At 61.1% G+C, this 550-nt stretch overlaps 1 protein-coding gene across 1 annotated transcript in view; it reads left to right on the top strand.

The window, feature by feature from the left end:
* The window catches only part of LOC104462604 (cadherin EGF LAG seven-pass G-type receptor 3-like), a gene marked incomplete at its 5' end in the record, with an annotated part of 18321 nt that overhangs the window by 13647 nt on the left and 4124 nt on the right, over positions 1-550 (top strand). Inside the window, one exon of the mRNA XM_010074602.1 lies at positions 60-186. Coding sequence (XP_010072904.1) covers positions 60-186 — 127 coding nt within the window. The remainder of the gene's footprint in view (positions 1-59; positions 187-550) is intronic.

The raw sequence follows: 550 nt of genomic DNA on the forward strand, positions 1-550 counted from the left end.
CGCACTAACCTCTGGGTGTGTGTCTGTGTGCCTGTCTGTCTGTCTGTCTCTCTCTCCAGCATGACGTTACGGAGCTCCTTTGTTCTGCTTCTAGTTATTAGCACTACCTGGCTCTTTGGCCTCTTGGCTGTCAACAACAGTGTCCTGGCTTTCCACTACCTCTACACTGTCCTCTGCAGCCTCCAGGTAACCCCCGCCTCTGCCAGGGAGGGCACGGGTCAGCCCAGGAGAGCATCCCTGCGGTCCCCACGGCTGTCTCTGGAGAGCAGGCACCCCACACTGAGTCCCCACCATCCCACTGGGCTCCTTGTCCCTTGTCACTGCTGTGGCACTGGGGGGCTCCTGCCGGTCCTGGCTGCTGTGCCCATGGCAAGCAGCCATACAGAGCAGGAGGTGGCTGCATGGTGGTCGCAGCGAGGACCATCTGTGGAGGGAAGGGATCTCCATGCTCTCAGGGAGCAGAGCAAGAGAGTGGCCTGCAACAGAGGTGTCGGACACCCCAAATGTGACCCATGGCACCCCCCAGACCTCCTGCCACCACCGTGGCTGG

Source organism: Pterocles gutturalis, unplaced genomic scaffold (genome assembly GCF_000699245.1).
Source record: "Pterocles gutturalis isolate BGI_N339 unplaced genomic scaffold, ASM69924v1 scaffold28387, whole genome shotgun sequence".
Taxonomy (NCBI): domain Eukaryota; kingdom Metazoa; phylum Chordata; class Aves; order Pterocliformes; family Pteroclidae; genus Pterocles; species Pterocles gutturalis.